This window comes from Felis catus, chromosome X (assembly GCF_018350175.1).
Source record: "Felis catus isolate Fca126 chromosome X, F.catus_Fca126_mat1.0, whole genome shotgun sequence".
In the NCBI taxonomy this organism is placed as follows: Eukaryota; Metazoa; Chordata; class Mammalia; order Carnivora; family Felidae; genus Felis; species Felis catus.
In genome coordinates, this window is record NC_058386.1 from 73,901,824 (window position 1) to 73,923,592 (window position 21,769).

At 32.3% G+C, this 21,769-nt stretch overlaps 1 protein-coding gene across 1 annotated transcript in view; it reads left to right on the forward strand.

Annotated features, from left to right (window-relative positions):
* PCDH11X (protocadherin 11 X-linked) overlaps nt 1–11,843 on the forward strand; it is a 120,978-nt gene extending 109,135 nt beyond the window's left edge. Inside the window, 3 exon segments of the mRNA XM_023248909.2 lie at nt 3,359–3,509; nt 3,512–5,880; nt 10,262–11,843. Of these exon segments, the coding sequence (XP_023104677.2) occupies nt 3,359–3,509; nt 3,512–5,880; nt 10,262–10,306 (2,565 nt within the window). The 3' untranslated portion in view covers nt 10,307–11,843.
* The last annotated feature ends 9,926 nt before the right edge of the window (nt 11,844–21,769 follow it).

Here is a 21,769-nt window from a genome sequence, read left to right on the forward strand (position 1 = left end):
TGAGGACTTAAAGAGACAAAACAGATTAACACAAGGAAAGGGAAATAAAAATAATATAAAAACAGGGAGGGGGACAAAACAGAAGAGACTCATAAATCTGGAGAACAAACTGAGGGTTACTGGAGGAGTTGTGGGAGGGAGGATGGGCTAAATGGTAAGGGGCACTAAGGAATCTACTCTTGAAATCATTGTTGCACTATATGCTAACTAATTTGGATGTAAATTAAAAAAATAAAATAAAAAATAAAAATATTTGAAAGTGAAATTCAAAAAATAAATAAATACTTTGGCTAATCACTACCATGTTGGAAAGAATAGTTGTAGAAGGCAGAAGGGCAATATGGACACTGCTCATTACCTGGCATGTATATTCTCTTATCACCTTGAAATTAAAAAAAATATTTTAACATTCCTGTCACTTCATATAAAATAATTAAAAGACAACAAAGACGCTATTCTTGGATTTTTCAACCTATACATTTTGCCTTCATTTGCTTGAGAAAGCAAAGGTTAATTCAAAATTCAAGCCAAGGCATAAGATTAAACTCTAAACAAATGGCACACACTGCACAAACATAAATATGTAAAATTAAAAATTAAAACTAGTACATTTTCCCCAGATGTATTATGGTCATAAATTGGATAATTGGTTCTTAAACTAAAAACTTAAGGGGTGCCTGGGTGGCTCAGTTGGTTGAGCGTCCAACTTCAGCTCAGGTCATGATCTCATGGCTCGTGAGTTCCAGCCCTGAGTTGGGCTCTGTGCTGACAGCTTGGAGCCTGGAGTCTGCTTCATATTCTGGGTCTCCCTCTCTCTCTCTGCCCTCTCCCGCTCATGCTGTCTCTCTCTGTCTCTCAAAAATAAATAAAATAAACATTAAAAAAATTAAAAAAAAAACTTAAGTGTATTTACTTATTATTTCTAATATAGTATTTTCTTGTTCTTTCTATATTATATATGCTAGTTTTCACTTATATAACCTTTAATAATACTTTATATTCTCCCTCTATAGCTCTTATTAAAAATGCAATTATTCTGTAGTAATCTAAATCTGTTAGTATAAATAACATTAAATACTTAGATTGTCATCAGTTTTTTCTCATTTTAAGTAGAACTTAATTTTTGTTACATTTATAAACTATGATTACTCACTACCATATCCCCAATGCCTAGAAGAATGTTGTGACTGTATTTACCACTAAATATTGAAGTTTGACAATAATTAGCAAAATAGTATTAAGTGCCATGGCTTTTTATGACTTGCAATTTAGAAACTTTTTTCTACTCATAAATAACACATTTTAGGTTTGAACCTTCTTAAAATTTTTTCAAATACGTTTACAAAATAAAATTATCTTTAATAACTGAGTTTATTTGATAAAATTATAATAGTAAGTATTGCATTTGCATTTGACATTATTGTCACAAAATTATATTTTTTGTTAAAATATGCAGTATAATAATAGATTTCAGTTTGATAATTTTCACACTTATAAATTGATATGACATGAAAAATGTTTCCATTGTTAAACACTTTATTCAAACAAAAGGTAGGTTGTTTATTGGTTTATATGAATAAAATATTAATAAAATGTTCATTCTTGTTGTTTGAATTAAAAACAAGATGACCGATACACATCAGTTACCTCCTATTATTTTTTTTAATTCATTAAAGCAGATAAAAGAGAGAAAAAGATGGCAGCAAAGAGGACCCAAACTGATACCATTCTGAATGGCCACTTTAAATTTAATAATGAACATCTAATTCTTCCAACAATATATATTATGTTTCTGGATTTGAATAAAAATGTAAGTAAATCTCAGCACAAAAGAAAAAAAAATTGCAGAAATATCTTCAAGCAGTTCAAAAGGTAGAAGATAGATATATTTGAGTATTGTACACAGTTATATGGAGACAATTAAAGCACTTTGGTAATTACAAAAATATAATCATATAATTTTACTATATATTCTAGTCACCCCTGGAAATCTAATATCATTCATTAGTTTCTAACTTTTAGGATAATATTTTATACACTGTTATGACAAAATTATGAAACAAAACCCTCATATATTAACCTGTTCTTTGTTTGCAGAGCACATAAATGAGAGATCAATAACTGATCCCTGCCACATGCCAGCAACTTTTGTGTAAAACAATTCTATTGAAGAATTAAAAATTATATTGAGTTATGTGTGTGTGTATGTGTGTTTGTAAACATTTATAAATTACCCACATAATAAGAATCTTAAGGTCCTCTTCTGATCTTCTCTTCACAGCCTCCAGTATCTTTTCGTCTTACTCATTTCTGTCAAAATGCTAGAAATAACTGGATAGGACTGCCCCTGAGAGCCAATCAGCAGTACTACTCAATCATTTAGCAAAATAACTATTTATCTGTGTAAGGCTCATTTTATTGTAGTTCAGGGAAGAGATTTAAAAAATTGATAAATTGGACTTTATCAAAATTAGGATATTTGAGTATTTAAAAAACTTGTTCAGAATATGAGATTCTTCATGTAGTCATAAGCAGCCCTTAAGAGAGGTCATGCACATTAAATATTTCACAATTTTATATTACTCGCACTTCCTCTTTTAAGGTTAAGAGGTAGCCAGAACCAGAGAAGACTGCTTTTTAAACGTTCCCATATTCTGACTCCATGGACATACAGAGAAAATAGTGCTGTTCCAAGCTATATTTTCCAAATTGAAATTTTGACATGTGATTTTCAGTCCATTGTGCTTTCTCATTAAAAAATAATAAAGTTAATTAAATAACATTGTGTTGTTAATTTCCAATAACATTTTGTTTTTAATACCTGTTTCTATAGAAGCAAATGGAAATATTGTGTATTTTACACAAAGTTTTATTCCTATCAGACTTTGTGTATTTTCTCCTTCTATCAAAGGTTTTAGCTGTACTTTTAGATATATGTTCTTGTCTTGGATGAATACGTTATACTTGATTGTTACTTTTGGAATAACATTTGGAGTAACCATGATTAATTCACTTATAACTTCATTCACGATGTGAAACACTGACATCTTTTTATACTTTTTCCTTTTGAAGATTTTAATACTTTACATAAGTGAATTACATTTATTGCCATAAAATGCTATGAACTGAAAAACTCTCAGAACAACTTATAGCACAACTGTCTAATTTTAAAAATGCCTGTAGATGTTAAGCAACTTGCTTGTGGTCACAATACTAGTTATAGACAGAGTTGGGACTTAGAATATAAGTCTTCTGGCACCTATTTCTGAGCTGATTCTATGTCATGTGACTTTAATAATTTGAAAGCTGGTCTCATTATATAACATAAGTTAAATACGTTTCATTGTATGTTTTCTAGGGTCAAAGTATGTTTGGGCTTGATGTCATTGAAACACCAGAAGGAGACAAGACGCCACAGATAATTGTTCAAAAGGAGTTAGATAGAGAAGAGAAGGACACATATGTAATGAAAGTAAAGGTTGAAGATGGTGGCTTTCCTCGAAGATCCAGTATGCTATTTTGCAAATAAATGTTGCTGACACAAATGACAACCACCCAGTATTCAAGGAGAATGAGATTGAAGTCAGTATACCAGAAAATGCTCCTGTAGGTACTTCAGTAACACAACTCCATGCCACAGATGCCGACATAGGTGAAAATGCCAAGATTCACTTCTATTTCAGCAATCTAGTCTCCAACATCACCAAGAAACTATTTCACCTGAACAACAACACCGGACTTATCACAATCAAAGAACCACTGGATAGGGAAGAATCACCAAACCATAAGTTACAGGTTTTAGCAAGTGATGGTGGATTGATGCCAGCAAGAGCAATGGTTCTAGTAAATGTTACAGATATCAATGACAATGTCCCATCAATTGACATAAGATACATCATTAATCCAATCAATGGTACTGTGATTCTTTCAGAAAATGCTCCACTTCACACCAAAATTGCTCTCATAACTGTGACAGATAAAGATGCTGACCATAATGGCAGGGTGACATGCTTCACAGATCATGAAGTCCCTTTCAGATTAAGGCCAGTGTTCAGTAATCAGTTCCTCCTGGAGACTGCTGCATATCTTGACTATGAGTCCACAAGAGAATATGCCATTAAATTGCTAGCTGTAGATGCTGGAAAACCTCCTTTGAATCAATCATCCATGCTCCTTGTCAAAGGCAAAGATGAAAATGACAATGCTCCGGTTTTCATCCAGCCTTTTATAAGTCTTTCTGTTCCTGAGAATAACTCTCCTGGCACCAAGTTGACAAAACTAAGTGCAGTGGATGCAGACAGTGGGCACAATGCTGAAATCAATTATCTTCTAGGTGTTGACGCTCCATCTGAATTCAACCTGGATCATCGTACAGGCATTCTAACTGCAGGGAAGAAACTAGATAGAGAGAAACAAGAAAAATATTCCTCCACAGTTCTGGCAAAATATAATGGGATACCATCCTTCATGACCAATGCCACAGTCTTACTGACCATTCTTGATCAGAATGATAACAGTCCAATTTTTACTCACAATGAGTACAACTTCTGTGTCCCAGAAAACCTTCCAAGACATGGCACAGCAGGACTAATCACTGTAACTGATCCTGATTATGGAGAAAATTCTACAGTCACCCTCTCTATTTTATATGTGAATGATGACTTCACCATTGATCCACAAATTGGTGTTATCCAACCAAATATTTCGTTTGACAGAGAAAAGCAAGAATCTTATACTTTCTATGTAAAGGCTGAGGATGGTGGTAAGGTATCACATTCTTCAACTGCCAAAGTGACAATAAATGTGGTTGATGTCAATGACAACAAACCAGTTTTTGTTGTCCCTTCTTCCAACAACTCCTATGAATTGGTTCTACCATCCACTAATCCAGGCACAGTGGTCTTCACAGTAGTTGCTATTGATGATGACACTGGCATGAATGCAGAGCTTCATTACAACATTGTAGGAGGAAACACAAAAGGTCTATTTGTAATTGACCAAACAACAGGCAACATAACACTGAAGGAGAAATGTGTTGTTACAGACCTTGGTTTACACAGACTGGTAGTCAAAGCTGAGGACTTAGGACAACCTGATTCTCTCTTCAATGTTGTAATTGTTAATCTATTTGTGAATGAGTCAGTGACCAATGCTACACTGATTCATGAACTGGTGCACAAAAACATTGAAATACCAGTGACCCCAAATACTGAGACAACTGATGCATCCTCACCAACCAGTGACTATGTCAAGATCACGGTTGCTATTATTGCTGGCACCATAACTGTCATCATTGTTATTTTCATTACTGCTGTAGTAAGATGCTGCCAATCACCACACCTTAAGACTGCTCATAAAAACAAGCAGAATTCTGAATGGGTTACTCCAAATCCAGAAAACAAACAGATGATAATGATGATGATGAAGAAGAAGAGGAAGAAGAAGAAGAAGAAGAAGAAGAAGAAGAAGAAGAATGCCCCTAAGAGCTTGCTGCTTAACTTTGCCACTATTGAAGAAACTAAGGCAGATGATTCTGAGAATGATGGAAACAGTGCCACACTAGACTTTCCCATTCAACTGGAAGAACAAACCATGGGCAAGTACAATTGGGGCACTATACCTACTACCTTCAAGCCTGACATCCCTGATTTGGCCTGGCATTACAAATCTGCCTCTCCACAGCCTGCCTTCCAGATCCAGCCTGAAACTCCCCTGAATTTGAAGCACCACATCATCCAGGAACTTCCTCTTGATAACACTTTTGTGGCTTGTGATTCCATCTCCAAGTGTTCCTCCAGCAGTTCTGATCCTTACAGTGTTTCTGGATACAGCTATTCAGTGACAACTTTCAAGACTCCTGCGTCTATACACACCAGACCGGTAGGCAATCCAAGTTTCTAACTAACTTTTCTAACTTTATTTAAATTTTTAAAATTATTTTCAGTTGAAATAGAATATATTGATTCCAACAGTCAAAATGATCTTATTTGGCAGAAGTATCCAAATAGATATATAGTGTCATTTTATGCTTGGTAGAAAATCAGATAAAATGACTCCTGATAGTAATAAAGTGGAGGCAGATTAAGAAAATGTGGTGTGTGTATACATATATATACATATATATATATGTGTGTATACATATATATATATGTATACACACACACAGACACACACAATGGAGTATTGCTCAGCAATCAAAAATAATGATACACACACACACACACACACACACACACACACAATGGAGTATTACTCAGCAATCAAAAAGAATGAAATCTTGCCATTTGCAACTACATGGATGGAACTGGAGGGTACTAAGCTAAGTGAAATTTGTAAGTCAGAGAAAGACAAAAATCATATGACTCCACTAATATGAGGACTTTAAGAGACAAAACAGATGAACATAGGGAAGGGAAACAAAAACAAGATAAAAACAGGGAGGGGGACAAAACAGAAGAGACTCCTAAATCTGGAGAACAAACTGATGGTTGCTGGAGGAGTTGTGGGAGGGGAGATGGGCTAAATGAGTACAGGGCATTAAGGAATCTACTCCTGAAATCATTGTTTCACTATATGCTAACTAATTTGGATGTAAATTTTTAAAAATAAAAAATAAAATTAAAAAAAAGAAAGTGGGGGCAGAATGATGATTATAACAGAGACAATATTGTTTGCAAATGGGACTATGACACTTCATGCTAGAGAATATACTGGAAAGACTCTAAAATAAAGGATCCTGGCACTGTCTTTTGTACTATTTTGTGTATAAGGATCAGAACAATCAGTGTTAGACACATCACAGTAAAGCTTTTTAGAATCTGTTAAGAAGGTCTTAGTACTTAATGGTATTTGGAATCCTAGCTTCACTTGGGAAAATGTGTCTGCTCAAGATAATAAAATAGCATCAATATATTCTCCCTGTTCACTATGCTCCCAAACTCCCACAAGGAAAAGAGGATGTTATGTTTATATTAGGAAACAAACATTATGTTGTTTCCTAAAATCTTTACACAATGTAACAAGAATAGGATTAGATAAATAAAGACATGCTACTCATTCTCATATTCAAGCCAGAAAATGGAATATATATGAGATCTCTATCTTGGATATCCATTTAAGTATTTATATATTTGTACAAGGTATTGAAAGCCCTCAGGAGACATTCTTAAAAGATAATTACTGGGGCGCCTGGGTGGCGCAGTCGGTTAAGCGTCCGACTTCAGCCAGGTCACGATCTCGTGGTCCGGGAGTTCGAGCCCCGCGTCGGGCTCTGGGCTGATGGCTCAGAGCCTGGAGCCTGTTTCCAATTCTGTGTCTCCCTCTCTCTCTGCCCCTCCCCCGTTCATGCTCTGTCTCTCTCTGTCCCAAAAATAAATAAACGTTGAAAAAAAAAAAAAAAAAATTTAAAAAAAGATAATTACTTTTGGAAAATGAAATATGTCTGCTTTCTTTAATGGGCCTGAAGGAAAGTATTGGCCTATTAAGACAATGGAGTATATATAATAATTGGAGTATGTATAATAATTTAAAACCCAATAAACTTAAGAAAACAAGAGCTTACACAGTGAGTTATCTGTACTCTGTGAGAAATGACTACTAATGTATCTAGAAATTCATAAGTAAATTGAATGATTTAAGTATGGTTACTTCCTTAATAAATTCAAGCCGTGGAATTTACCTTTTTTTCTTTGGAAATCATGTCACGTGTTGATTTTATTGTCTTGTATGTGCTACTTTTTAAAAGGTCTTTGTCCCAGTTTCAGTAAATAAAGGTTTTTGAAAACCTATTCAGTCTTAATAAAATGGTTGTAATTTGAAAGTCAAAATGGGTTTCTTTTCACCAAAGTTTGAGATAATAAATGAAGACTATCAGAATTCAAAATAACAAAGATAATAATAATTCACCATACTTTAGGAAATGTTTTTAAGAATCCAGGTCTTTCAAGAATAAGGATAGTTAAATTACACAATAACATTAATCTTTCTTTATCACACAGTGAAGCTAAGATACTAATCCAGTTGTGGGTGCATTTTTGTTACAATAGGAACATAATTATGATATTTAAGACAGTAAAATAGTACCCTATTCTCTGTGTACAGAGTTTGTTATGTTTCGGTTTTACTGGGTAGTGTTTACTTCTACAGTTCAAATGAGCCCCATCTTTTCCTACCTAGGTGAATTTTAGATGAGTGACAAACACAACAGACGCCTAACATCTCCTCAGAGTATACTTTGGTTTCTATTTAATCATGCATAAAGGTGCTATTGTTTTACAATTTTATTGCTATTATTGTATTTTATAAACATTCTCCTCAACAGAAATAACAGAACATTTTCTTTTATGAAGAACACATTGTGTTGTGTATCTTGTGTGTGTGTGTGTGTGTGTGTGTGTGTGTATTGTGTATATTAATGGCACTTTTCCCAGAACTAAATTTGTGACTCATTTAAAAATGTGTAAATACAGAGGGTGGGGTTTTTGAATTATATTTGCAGATTATCACTTTTAGTAGATTGTCTCATGAAGTTTGTTAAAAGAGTGAATTCTTGTTTCAATGGTTTTTGAAGGCCTAGAGATGTTTTATGAGCTAGACTTATTTTACTTGAGAATATGAACATGCAGTAAGCAATGGGATAGATGATTGATGAAGAAAAAAATTGAAATATTTTCCAAATATCATCCTTCTTTTATTTTTATTTTTATTTTTTGATATTTTGTAATTCTTAAAAAGTTAAATTAATAACTTTTTCCAATATGCCATTTTCTTTTATTTAGTTAAGAGATCTTAACAGGACAAATAACTTCATGAGATAGGCAAAATACAAAAAGTAAATGCTAATTCCTGTTTATCACTAGATTTTATTAACTAAAGGGACCATCTTACAATCAATGAATTATCTGATGGCTTATTCTATTTTTTCACATCTTAAAAAATAGACAAATTATCTATTTTCTGTCATTGGTTGACATTACTAAATTACTCAATATCTGCTGGACATTAACTGATGAACTTAGGCAGAGTAATATGATATTAAAATATTTTGAATTCTTACATTTTGTGTTAAATTTGCAATAATTTTCATTCTTTCTATATACATTCTTCAATTTCTGATTAATGCCAGGTTAGGCATTTACTGATGTTGCAGAATGCTAAATAAGTACTGAAAAAGAACTAATATATTTAAAACTTCAAGTACAATAGATGTCTTCTTTTTAAAGAAATATCACATAAAGTGGGGAAAAGTGTCAACCAAAAGAACAAGAATTCATTCAATTTCCTTAAGGAAATTATGACAATGAAATAAAATATTGTTAGCAGAAGGCAAAAATGTTCCAATTAATTTTAAACAAAGTGGAAAATATATTTTCAAAAGGAGACTTTAGGGTGATATTCACATTTAGCTCACTATTCCCCTAGTAGAAAATGAAAATAAAGAAATGAGATGGTTGTAGTAGACTGTAAAATATAAGGAGATTTACCAGAAATTTCTTGTTTTCAAAAAGGAATAAAATATTTTCTATAATTTTTCCACTCAGATGTTCTGAAAAATTATAGAACATTCATAAGAAATGTATCTTTTTTATAAAACCATTTATTACTTGGAAATATGATGCTCTTCTTTAGTATAAATATTTACATATATTCTGAAAGGCATTTTTGTATATATTGTAGCAGAAATGAAAAACATGAAATTTAAAAGATCATTTTACAGTTTACCTTCAATTAACATCTTTCAGAGCATACAGATAGCATTTCATTGGTATGACTAGAAAACATTAAATATAACCAATTTAGAATAAATTTTGATAATTCTCGTATAAAAGAAGTCCTTGCTTAGAATACTTATTCCATTAAAATATTGTGAAGACAATATACACTTGAAAAATAGAGGAGAATAAAAACGAAAATACCATTTTTTAAGTCACTGTCTTACACATGTACTTCAGGTACTTTATTAAAAAAAATTCTAACCAATTTCTGTTTTAGGAATGATGTAAAAAGAATGGTGGAAGATTTATATAGTTATAAGATAATTCATGGATGTAACCACTTGTAGGTATTATACATGGATTCAAAATGATAGCAAGAGTCTAAGTTAGCTTGGAATAGAATTGGTGCTATTTGTTAATTTAATAACTTTGATTTTGTGCATCTATATTTTATTAATGTGAATTTTAGGTATTTAGCATGCTTGGAAACTAAGGCTCCTAGAACATAGCCATCTGATTTTGATAACTTGTTATTTTTCTTGTCCTAGACTGATTCCAGGATATCAACTATTGAAATCTGCAGTGAGATATAACTTTATTGGAACAACATAATTCCATTCCTCTTCCAAAAAAACTCCAATAATTTATGGTTTCAAAATTGGCCAAGATCATTGATTTTGTAATCTGAATTTCCCATTATTAAAGGCAAGCAAAACAAAGATATTGTAAAAATGATGTTCCAATGAACCTTATGCTTACTTTAACTGTAATCTTGCCATAAAAATTTAAAATTTGTGGAAGCAACAGTGCAGTGATAAAAGTTTTATCAAGGTGTTTCTCCATTTACTTACTCTAAATGTCAACAGCAATAATGTAATACAATGCTGTTTTGTAGAAACTGATGGCTAATGTATCATGAAACATGGAATTACTTGCCCTATCTGAAAGGAAAGGTATCCAGGGCAAGAGAATTTTTAAAGACCAAAAACAAACAAGAAAAAACTTTACTTTTTCTAAAAAAAAATCACTAATATAGTGTTGCTGAAAAATAATTATAATTACCTACCTATCACTCTGCTTAAAAGTTGGATGATATTAAATAATCTTATTGGGAATTTAGGTTGATTGCAATCATGTTGTTCCACTTTATTACAAAATTATTTTGTTGTAATTATGTTTCCTTTTTCTTTAAATACTGAAAAAAAGTTTTTTCTATTCGTATTTACTAAAAGGACAATTTATTTTTAATTCTTGATATTTTGAAAGTAGAATGTAAACTTTTTTATACTCCCTGATATAACTCTAGTCATATGAGAGTAGAAACAAGATTTAGATAGGATATTTAAAAAGTTTTTATCTCAATTGTTAAACTACCTAGGAAAATATAAGGCACACGAGTCACACCTAAACAATGACATTTATTTTATTTCTCTGGCATTAAATTACTGAATACGTTTCATAGCTTTGAATAATTTGTCCTTTAAAATTAACCAATTTTTCTCAGTATGTCAATTAATTCATTTACTACACAAAGGACTAACTGCTTTGAATTGGGGGTATCTTAAATTTTATTGAAGAAAGAATGACGTCCCAATTTTCTGTGATATTCTTTAAGCTGCTTACGACATACTGATACTCTTAACATATTTTTAAGTGATTTCTTGGGACAAAAGGGAGTATAAAGGACCTTTATAATCATAACACAGCACATGCTTCCTGGATTTTCATTCAAATGCTTCCTTGTGTGTCATTTTACCTTGCAAAGTGTGAGTAGGATTTGGTTTATTATGTATGTACATTAAATTAATGTATTATTTGAAGTGTTTTTTGATGTAAACACATTTAGAAGAGGTTTATGCTCTGTTTAGCATTTAATGTTAGTACAATTCTTAGATATTTGATATATAGGTAATATTTTAAACAAGCTTCTGTTAAAATCTAGTGTTCCTATTTACTCAATACAGAATCTTTTATACCTCCAATCTCATTGACATAATTAGTATCTAAATTTTTAAACACTACTTATGACTGTGAATGTAACTATTTTACTGGTAATGAAAATGTCATGTAAGTTACAATATTGTATTTAAGTATGGTTACTTCCTTAATAAATTCAAGCCGTGGAATTTACCTTTTTTTCTTTGGAAATCATGTCACGTGTTGATTTTATTGTCTTGTATGTGCTACTTTTTAAAAGGTCTTTGTCCCAGTTTCAGTAAAAGTTGATACCTATTATTCTCAAAGTATCCTAAAAAATAGAAAAGGAAGGACAACTTCCAAATTCATTCTATGAGGCCAGCATTACCTTGATACCTAAACCAGGTAAAGACCTCACACAAAAAAAAAACTACAGACCAATATCATTGATGAATATTGATGTGAGAATCCTCAAAAAATTCTAGCACACAGAATTCAACAATACATTAAAAAATCATACACCACAATCAAGTGGAATTTATTCCTGGGTTGCAAGTGTGCTTCAATATTCACAAATCAATCAACATGATACATAGCATCAATAAGAGACAGTATAAGAACCATCTGATCATTTCCATAGATGAAGATAAAACATTTGAAAAAGTACAACATCAATTCATGATAAAAATCCTCAACAAAGTAAGGTTAGATTTAACATGCCTCAACATAATAAAAAACATATATGAAAAACCCATAACTAACATCATCCTTAATGGAAAAAAAAAAAAAAAAACCTGAGAGCTTTCCCCTAAGGTCAGGAATAAGACAAAGGATATCTAATCTCACCACTTGTTTTCAACATAATACTAGAAGTCCAGGCCACAGCAATCCAATAACAAAAAGAAATAAATGACATCCAAATTATTAAGGAAAAAGTAAAAATTTCACTATTTTCAGGTGGCATGATACTATATTTCCAAAATCCAAAGATTCCACCAAAAATTCCTGGAACTGATACACCAATGCAATACAGTCACAGGATACAAAATCAATGTGCAAAAATCTGTTTGCTTTTCTACACTCCAATAATAATGCAACAGAAAAAGAAAATAAGAAAAGTCCCATTTACAAATGGACCAAAAAGAATAAGACACCTAGGAATAAACCTGAACAAAGAGATAAAAGAACTGTATTCTTAAAACCATAAAACACTTATGAAAAAAATAGATGACACAAAGAAATGGAAAAATATACCATGCTCATGGATTGGAAGAAAAATATTGTTTAAATGTCTATACTACCCAAAGTAATCTATACATAATGCAATACCAATCAAAATATCAACAACTTTTTTTGCACGACTAGAGAAGACAATCCTGAAATTTGTATGAAATCACAAAAGACCCCAAAATATCCAAAGCCATTTTGAAAATGGAAAGCAAACCTGGGGGCATCACAATGCCAGATGTCGAGTGATATGACAATGCTGTGGTAATCAAAATTGTATGATACTTGCAAAAAAAAAAAAAAAGACACATAGACCAATGGAACATAATAGAAAACCCAGAAATAAACCCACAATTATATGGTCAATTAATCTTTGACAAAGCAGGAAAGGATATTCAATGGGAAAAAGATAGTCTCTTCAACAAATGGTGTTGGGAAAACTGTGGACAGCAACAAGCAAAAGAATGAATCTGGATCACTTTCTTACACCATACATAAAAATAAATTCACTTTATAGTAAAGCCCTAAATGTGAGATCTGAACCATAGAAGTCCTAGAAGAGAACACAGGCAGTAACTTCTCTGATATTTACTGTAGCAACATGTTTCTAGAGAGGTCTCTTGAGGCATGGGAAACCAAAGCAAAGATAAACTATTGGGACTACATTTAAAAAAATAAGCTTCTGCACAACGAAGGAAATGATCAACAAAACAAAAGATAGCCTATGAAATGGGGGAAAATATTTGCATATAGCATATCTGATAAAGGTTATTACCCAAAATATATAAAGAACATACAAACTCAACACCCGAAAAACAGATAATCCAGTTAAAAATGGTGAGAACACATGAACATTTTTCCAAAGAAGACGTAGAAATGACCAACAGACACATGAAAAGATGCTCAACATCACTCATTATCAGGGAAATACAAATCAAAACTACCATGAGATATCACCTCTCATCTGTCAAAATGGCTAAAATCAACCACACAAGAAACAACAGGTGTTGAGGATGTGGAGAAAAGAGTAAGCACTTTTGTTGGGAATTCACATTGATGCTGCCACTGTGGAAAAGAGTAGGGAATTTTCCCTAAAAGTTAAAAACAACTACCTTATGATCCGGTGATTGCACGACTGGGTATTTTCCCAAAGAACACAAGACCAGTAATCCTTATGTTTATAGCAGCATTATTTGCAATAGCCACAATATGGAAGCAGTTGAAGTTTACACTGATAGATGAATAAAGAAAAAGTAGTGTATGTATATATACATGTATGTATATATATGTATGTGTGTATATATATATATACACACACACATATATAGTGTATGTGCATATATGGTAGAGTATGTATATATATACATATATATGTGTAGTGTATATATACATATGTATGTATATATGTAGTGTATGTATATATATATATATATATATATATATATATATATACACATCCGTAAAAAAGAATGAAATATTGCCATTTGCAAGGACATGGATGAAGCTAGAGAGTTTCATGCTAAGTGAAACAAGTCAATCAAAGAAAGACAAATACCATATGATTTCAATAATGTGAGGAATTTAACAAAACAAATGAGGAAAGGGAAAGCAGAGAGAGAAGAGAGAGAGAGAGAGAGAAACCAAGAAACATGTCTCTAATTATATAGAACAAACTTATACTTACCAATGGGGAGGTGTGTGGGCGATTGGTGAAATAGGTGATGGGAATCCAAGAGTGCATTTGTTGTGACGAGAACTGGGTAATCTATAGAATTGTTGAATTACTATATTTTACACCTGATACTAATATAACACTATATGATAACTGGAATTAAAATAAAATCTTTAAAATAGTTAATTTCTTTTCCTATCCAGATTCCAGTATAGATTCTAGTTTTTCACAAAAAAATGCTAATATGTTTACCTTCAGTAATATTCAACTTCTACTCAGTTGGTCTAATGATATGCATATAAAAATCCATTAAAGTAATCCTCTTTATTTTGCATTGACACTCTATTTAATTTTAATATCCATGATATAATAAAAAGAAATAAGTAGTTCTCTGTTAGTGCTTTTGGCTATGTCATATTTTCAGTTTCATATATCTGAAACTTTGTGGGTTTATGTTTCCACTAAAAGGCTAAGATAGGAATTTCATATAATCATATGCAAGTACAAACATCCTCTTATGTATGTATATACACATACATTTTTATAAGCAGCCTAATGTGTACTATGGATTGACATAAATCATGGAAATATTTATGAGGAGAGGTCCATTTTTCAGAATGGGCAATGTGTACAAGTTATTAGCATTTCTGTTTTTGAGTGGAGTACTAAGAACAGCAACTGAAGAAAAGCTGTGTAACATCAAAATTGTGAGAATTTAAAATATAAGAGCACTCACAATTACTTTAAAATTTTTGTTTTTGCTTTATTTGTGGCTATGATTTTAAGAAAGAATAAATGGCTTTTTTTGTGAATGCATTAGAATGAATATTATAGAGCATCTTTAAACTGGAATACATGTAGCTACTAACACTGGCTGTGTTTGATGTAGTGTCAGTGCATAAAATGTATGTAATCTGTATTAAGTGAAATACCTATAAATAAAGATGATTCTGCCTACAATAATATACCTTCTGATATTTTTTGAAGTACTTATTGTCAGCAGGGGCTACCAATTTCATTAACATCATTAAGGATATTAAAATAATCATTAACACATTTACATCCTTAAAGTAGGAGTTTTGAGAAATATTTAATCTCATTTGAAATCATAGTAAACTCCACTATCTACCATGTTCTATAAATAGAGTAGTTAATACATAATAGCATATTGTCAGTATCCAAGAATTTGAGTACAGTAAAATGCACAAAGCTAAAACTTTAGTAAGTATGAGTCACATCTATCTACTTCATTGCTTTGGGTTAGTTGAAAAAGACCAGCTACCTCCAAACGTGGGTGAACAAGAATGCCAACATACAAAGTTCTGGTTAATATATAACACAGATAATGAGTTATGCTATGAGGTTGTATGCAAATGTGTTAAAGAAAAAAGTCTTTGTATATTGTAAAAAGGATGAAACCTTAATTATTGCATTTTTAAAGAGATCTCACAATTTTATTTATTTTTTTTTAATTTTTTTTTTCAACGTTTATTTATTTTTGGGACAGAGAGAGACAGAGCATGAACAGGGGAGGGGCAGAGAGAGAGGGAGACACAGAATCGGAAACAGGCTCCAGGCTCTGAGCCATCAGCCCAGAGCCTGACGCGGGGCTCAAACTCAGGGACCGCGAGATCGTGACCTGGCTGAAGTTGGACGCTTAACCGACTGCGCCCCTTGAGATCTCACAATTTTAAACAGGTCTACTTGGTCATCTTTATCTTTTAATGTTCCATGTATCCCATATTTTTGTCACACTTACTACTTGTTTCTGGACCACGCCATGCAATTTGATGCTTCCATAAATCTGAACAATTTATTACCATTATATCAAGGACTTCTTTTGGTTAAGACGCTGCTATGAGGACAACAAAAATGACTAAGCCATAGTCAGTGAAGTAGAAGTGTAATTGCAGAGATAAGTCAGGAAAACAAATATTTTTAATAGCAGAAAGAAGATGATAAAAATAAAAGAATGCTACCTGTGACTTTATTAAAAATGGAAACAAGCTTGGATGTTATCTTTCTCTCCAATATCTTGTTTCTTAATATGAATCTATATAAATCTTGTAAAAATAAAAACTTCAAGTAAATGACTAGGTTGTATAACCTTTCAAACATTTGTTTCTGGAAAAAATTTCCAGAAAATTTATATTATATGATTTTTCTGCATTAATTTTAGAGATATTTTTAAATATTTGCCTCAGATATTTTGATTCTTGTTATGTTTCACTTAAAATGTCTCAAAGGAAAAACTTGATGTTTTTATTGACTTTAAAATTGTCCATATTCAAAGAAAGCAGAGACCCACATACTGCCTTTAGGCATTAAAAAAAATAGCATCTCACTGTGACATTCCTTCAAAGAAAAATATTCTGAGAAAAAAGTGTTCTTGTTTTTAAGAGAAGTTTTGTTTTGGTTAGTTTATCTTTCATATCTTTGCTAGATCTTCTTATATCAGGATGCTGGGACCCCAACATTACCATAAAATATTTCCATATTAGTTGATGATGGTTTACAAAAATGTATTACTTATTTTGCATATTTTTATAAAGTGAATGGACATCTTCAGGAGTAGGGAAACATTTCTTTAGCTCAGTTATAATAACTGAGAATATTCCAAGCATCCCAGATAAAATAAAAGCAACTACTAACATCCTTAAAATCAGAGGCAGAAGCCACAGTGAACTAGAGTAGAATGAAGAGACTCATGGAGGAGATTGAACATGTTTTGGTCCTAAAAGTAAAATCTGGGAAAATAGAGAGGAAATAAAATTACCAACCAGTAAGAATTAAATGAGCTAAAGCCCAGGTCCTTTCTTTGGAATAGGGTTTTTAGTTGCCTTAAAGATAAATTTAGGAAGATATATTAGGGCTATGTTATAGACAAAATTGTGGAAGCAATAAATACCAGACTAAGGGAGTTTTGATATTTTTAGAACACTATTTTTTGCAAATCCTTATCAACTGGGAAAATTACATTTACCATCTAATCTACACTTTCTCAATTCCCATTCATTCCTCAAAACATTGTTATCTAGCCTCTAGCTCACTACCCACATTCCTCATCTGGTTAGCAGTGGCTTCCTATTTGCTAAACTCAAAGGCTATTTTTTCATTTGCATACCTTTCTGTGTCACTTGACACCTTTTCTCATTCATTTATTCTTTTTGAGTTTCTAATCCTTGGCTTCCATGCTGAAATTCCTTTCCAATTTGATGATGTTAATTTCTTTGTGTGGTGTGTGTGTGTGTGTATGTGTGTGTGTGTGTGTGTGTGTGTGTGTGTGTGTGTGTATACTGCATCATCTGTCCATGGCTTAAGTTTAGTTTTTCTTAGAGTTACATTCTTCATCTTTTGTTCTCATAACTTTATACTCTCCTTTTTTTCATATATGGCCTATATCCTCATGAGCTATAATTCCCATATATAGCCCTGGACTCTCTTTGCAATTTTGACAGGTATATAAAACTACCTTATGTATATCTTCCTATCAGTGGCCTATTGAACCTCAAACTCAACATTCCCCAAATGGGATCAATCCCCTCCAACTCCATTTTCCCAAATCTGGCCCATTATCTATTACCAGCTGATGGAAGTCACCATTCACTCAAATCACTCAAGTTAAAAATGTAGGTAATATCCTATGTTTTCTTCTCCCCTGCCCCCTCCCCCATTCCAATGATTCAATAATTTTTTAACTTTAAATTTGAAATATTATTAAAATAATGCAAATAAAAGCAGGTAATATTTTTTGAAAATTTACTATATGCCAGGCATGTGCCAAGAACTTTAAGAATACCTCATTTGTTTAAATTTTATTTATTTTGGAGAGAGAGAGAGAGCATGCACACAGGTGGAGGAGGGGCAGAGCGAGAAGGAGACACTGAATCCTAAGCAGGCTCCAAGCTGTCAGCACAGATCCTGAGGAGGGGCTCAAATTCACTAACCGCAAGATCATGACCTGAACCGAAGTCGGACACTTAACTGACTGAGCCACTCAGGCACCCCTAAGAATACCTCATTTAATTCTTATATTACAGGAACTATTTTTCTTGGTCACTTATATGAAAAACGAAGCTTAGCATTAGGACCATTTAGTACCTTGCCACATGTCACAGAGGTTAATAATTACTAGAGCTGGTATTTAAATACAAATATTTAAAAATTATACATTCCATACTCTTACACACAAATAGTAGCATTTACTGCTTCCTGTCTCTACTCCACTCTCCTATTTTAGGGTACTCTACATCTTTCACATGGGCAAATGCAATAGCTGCTTGACTAGCATTCATCATATATCTAGTCCATGATGTGGTCACAGCTTACTTTTCAGCCTTAGATTTCACCTATCCCTCCCTATGTCATAGTTTATGCTGCAGGGATATCAAGTTGTTTGCAGTTTTCTATTACAAAAGATGCTGTTTTTAGTCTTTGCAAATTCATTTGTGTTTTTTCTAGTGGAGGTCTGCTCTTTGACATTCTCTTAACATGATTAAATTCCAGGGACATGTTTGTGACTCAGCTCAAGCTCCTGTATGAAGCCTTCCTTGACCAACTTCCTTCTTATGATAATTACATAAAATCTTATTCTACCCACTCTCAGTGGTTTGAGAGGATGGTTTTTGTATTCCCAGAATAGGCACATTCCTGAAATGCAATATGTGTATAATCTTTGAATAAGAAAATATGATGAAAAATACTTTGAGACAATTGGCTAAGGAATGAAGGATCATAATGGAAGATCAAGAATAAATAAAGAAGAAAATTTTTAAAAATTGCCTACAATCTAACCAACTCAATGATGTAATTTTAGTGCATATTTTCCAATATTATCTATGTATATATTTCAATGATTTTTATTTTGTAAAATAGAAATCATTGTTTTTAATTTTATTAAATATTATTTTTTAAAACAAAAAGTTTGATGTCTTTACACATTACATTATATAGATATTCCATAATGCATTTAGGTATCTAACATTGTTGCATGTTTCAATTTTATGCTATTATAAGCAATGCTATAATGAACCTTATTGAATATAAATCTCTCTGTGCACTGACCCAACAGCCAGCATAATTCAGAGAGAAATACTGGAGAAGATTCCATTAAATTCAGTAATAAGCTTAAATGGCTATTTGTTTTAAATTGTTTTCGACATTTCATTCAAAACAATAACATGAGGAAAATAACAAATACTGCAAAGGTAAATATAGTCCTACTAATATTTGTTGTTAATTGCTTTCTTCTACTGAGAAACTCCAAAAGAAACTTGTGGCAGTATGTAAATGAACAGCTTTTAGAAGTAAATTTTGGTAATGTGTACCTAAATCTGTAATTTTACTTCCAGAAATTTATTGTACATATCTTGTCAGTTATAAATTGACCTAATAGATAATTTATCATTATTAAGTACTTTTTATATAGCAGCTTTTATTTGTAGTAGAGAAAATAGTTTTAGCTCACAGATAGCTCTAGAAGTTGACATTAACTTACCACAAAAATGTAGAGATATATTTGACTCTTCTTTTTAAAAAATTAGCATATTTAAATCTTTGTGTTCTATTTTCAGCATGGGCAGTTAAGCTATCTAATAAGCAATTATATATTGAAGATTCTTCAGCATTTTCAATTTGTCCTTTAAAAGGGTGATTCCTCAATGACTCAGTATATTAACGATTTTGATAAAAGTGACCTTTTATTTGATCACTGTCTAGTGATTCACAAGAATGTATGTGCATTAAAATTGCATTTGGAGGTCAGAATCTCTCCCATGAGATTATTATAGAGTAGGTGTGAATTGAAGCTTAGCTCTCATTATTTTTCATCCACTTCACAGGTGATTTGGATGTACAAACAGGGATGATATTTACTGAACACAAACATATGTCCATTAGATGAATCCTTATCCACATATTTGAAACATTGCTCATTAATAACCTTACTCTCGAGACTCAGCTTTTCAAAGGCAGATACAGTAGCTTTGTTAGTTTTTTATCCTCAATAATTAATTCAGTTTTCAGCACATACGCTCAAGAAATATTTGTTTGTTTGTTTAATGTAGTCAAAAAGAACTCATTAAATCAATGAAGAACCATACCCTTGGTTAGATTCATAGAAAATGACAAAATTTTTATGAAATAATCCAGTGAAGAAATGGGCAGAAGACATGAAAAGACATTTTTCCAAAGAAGACATACAGATGGCTAACAGACACATGAAATCCCTATTTAATTTTTTTTTTAATTAATGTTTATTTTTGATACAGAGAGAGACAGAGCATAAGCAGGGGAGGGGCAGAGAGAGAGAGGGAGACTCATAATCTGAAGCAGGCTCCAGGCTTCGAGCTGTCAGCACAGAGCCCGATGCGGGGCTCGAACCCACGGACCGTGAGATCATGACCTGAGCCTAGGTCAGATGCTTAACCAACTGAGCCACCCAGGTGTCCCTCCCTTTTTTTTAGTTTAATGTTTACTTATTTTTGAGACAGAGAGAGACAGAGCGTGAGAAGGGGAGGGGCAGAGAGGGAAATCCCTATATAAAAATCAAACACAAAACTACTGTTGGAACAAGTATTAAAATTGATTTTTTTTCCTTACTTAAACTCTTTTTTGAGTAGAGTTGACAAACAATGTTACATTAGATTCAGGTATGTAACATGGATTCAACAAGTGTGTACATTATGCTATGGCTATGTTCACCAGAAGTGTAGCTATGATCTGTCCTAATACAACACTATTACCACACCTTTAATTGTATTCCTTTTGCTATGTCTTTTATTCTCATGACTTTCTCACTCCATAACTGGAAGCCTGTATCTCCCACTCCCCTTCACCCATTTTTCCCAACCTCCCACCCACCTCCCCTCTGCCTACTATCAGTTTAACAATGCTCTTTTTTTTAATTATTTTTTTCTAAGAAGTCTCTTTAAGGAAAATCAAGAATGATTTTGCTAGAAAAGCATTTTCAGCATTAAAGTGCTAATGGGAATACTGTACATTTCCCAAGTAATAATTCACAATGTACATTGTGAGTTTCTACCTTTAAAATAAAATAAATTATTAGAGCAAGTGGAAGTATAAAATTACGTGTACTACCGAACTATTTTCACTGAATAATTTTAAAACATAATCAATTATTAAACTGATTTTAGCAGTTTTTTAAATAGCTGATTTTTAGACAGAGGCAGGGTGAACCTGATATTTATTTTATTTTCTGACTGGCTTCTAAATTTCTACA